At 38.3% G+C, this 2,288-nt stretch overlaps 1 protein-coding gene across 1 annotated transcript; it reads left to right on the top strand.

The window, feature by feature from the left end:
- Positions 1 to 270: 270 nt before the first annotated feature.
- On the top strand, positions 271 to 933 carry LOC147510357 (uncharacterized). Its single transcript, XM_086598105.1, has one exon. It carries the CDS (start codon positions 271 to 273, stop codon positions 931 to 933), a length of 663 nt encoding a protein of 220 aa, XP_086454231.1.
- The last annotated feature ends 1,355 nt before the right edge of the window (positions 934 to 2,288 follow it).

Raw genomic sequence — 2,288 nt, 5'->3', positions numbered from 1 at the left:
ACCTTCCAGACACTCAACACAATTTTTACTTAGCCAAATTCAACCAATTCTTCACTCACATGCATTTACTTGTCATCAAAGCCTCAACCCTCACAGTCTCAACTAACTTCATTTATATCATTTCAATCACATCTATCTATCCCACCAACTTCATTTCTTGTCTTAACTTTATAAACCACAAATTTCTAATATTCTCTTTTACTCACACTTTTTGGGTATCATCAAAGCTTAACTATTCTCAACTTTGCAACTTTTCTTTTCACATTCAAAATGGTTTTTTCTTCTCGCTATGTTGAATCAAGCTCCTCATCCGAAGAAGAGAACATGGTGAATGATGATGAGAACATGTTCTTACCTATTTTCTCGTTGTTGCAAGACATGCACGGAGCTACTAGTAATCATCGAGGTTTGGTCCCTAATAGAAAGTACATTTATCATGATCGAATTGAGGCTCATAATAGGATTATGAGGGATTACTTTGTGCAAAACCCTAAATATCCCCTTGATGTTTTCCGTAGGAGGTTTAGGATGCAACACCATCTCTTCCTCCAAATATTGAAAGTCGTCTCCGACCATGACAAGTATTTCACATATAAGGTTGATGACATTGGAAAACCATTTTTGACGGGTATGCAAAAGGTGATTGCTTGCATTTGTTTCCTTGCATATGGTTGTGGTGTAGATGCGTGGGATGAATACGTTCAAATAGAAAAGAGCACTCTTTTCGAAAGCTTGAGGCATTTTTGTGATGCCGTGATGGCGATCTTTGAAGAAGAATATTTGAGGGCTCCAAACGAAGAAGACACTCAACATCTACTTCAACAAGGTGAAAATCATGGCTTCCCGAGTATATATGATTGGAAACTTGGATTGTATGCATTGGCAATGAGAAATGTGTCCTACGGCATAACAAGGTACACATGTAGGACATAAGAAGAAACCTACGATAATTTTAGAAGTCGTCGCTAATAAAGACTTGTGGATTTGGCACACATTTTTTGGTATGGCGGGTTCACACAATAACATCAACATGCTTCAACGTTTTCACCTCTTTGACAATCTTATGCGTGGTGATGCTCCTTGTTGTAATTACACTGTGAATGGTCGCCAATACAAAATGGGTTACTATCTAGCCGATGGGATTTATCCTAAATGGGCTACACTTGTACAAACAATCCTTTACCCAACAACTTAAATAGAGGGATTCTTTGCTAAGATGCAAGAAGTGTGTTGAAAAGATGTCGAGCATGCATTTGGTATCTTACAAGCTAGGTGGGGGATAATCAATAGGCCGGTGCAAATGTGGAGTAGGGATGACATTAATCGGATAAAGAAGACGTGTATCATCTTACATAATATGATTGTCGAGGATAAACGAGAGATTGATATCGAAGATTGGCAAATTGACATTTCTTAGGAGCCCCCAGTCGCATTGCATGTTGTTGAAAATCGACATGAGGAAATTGCAAGAAGACTCAACACACTTCATCAAATTCATAGCAGAGAAACTAATATTTAACTAAGAGTTAACCTCATCAATCACCTTTGGCAATATCGTGCGGATCAAGGCAATTCAAATTAAAATTATATTAAAACTTAAAATTGAAATTATAATATTGTAAATGAACTAACAACAACAATGGAAATGAAAAAACTAACAACAATGAAATTAATCTAAGTAGTAGAAGCACCACCCCCACTAGAAGCACCACCACCACTTGGAGTTCCAAATGTTCCACTCTATCTCTGTTGGTGAATTATCTTCATTTTCATCATTTTGAAGTATTCGACAACTTCTGGCTCAAGAGTGGACGTATCTTGTGCTAATATTTTGTTATCTTCTTTCCATTTCTTGAGCTCCATCAACTTCACCCTATCGGCGGCGGCATTCGTCATTTGTGCCAAATACTTTTCCATCATCTTGTAATTCTCTCCTCCTTTCTTCATCCTTTCTTTCTGACCCTTGTTCCTAGTGGTCGTTTATTCTTGGTTCCACTTCCACTTCCACTTGCATTTCCACTTTCACTTCCACCTCCACCTCCACCTCCACTTCCATCCCCAACTTGTGTAGGAAATGGATCAATTGGAACGCCACCAAGAGTTGCCGATTGTGTTGTAGGTCTAGAAGGCACGACTTTATCATCTACATCTAGAATGATGTTGGGTCATCTCCTCGTTGTATTTGTGGACCGACTCTTAAATTCTTCATTCCATTTTGCACTATCCTTGAGGAGGACCCAACAATGCTCAAATTGAAAGTATGAGTTATGAGCCAACATATATATTGT

This window comes from Coptis chinensis, chromosome 3 (genome assembly GCF_015680905.1).
Source record: "Coptis chinensis isolate HL-2020 chromosome 3, ASM1568090v1, whole genome shotgun sequence".
Lineage (NCBI taxonomy): Eukaryota > Viridiplantae > Streptophyta > Magnoliopsida > Ranunculales > Ranunculaceae > Coptis > Coptis chinensis.
The sequence above is the reverse complement of the archived record's forward strand: the minus strand, read 5'-3'. Positions and strand labels throughout refer to the sequence as shown.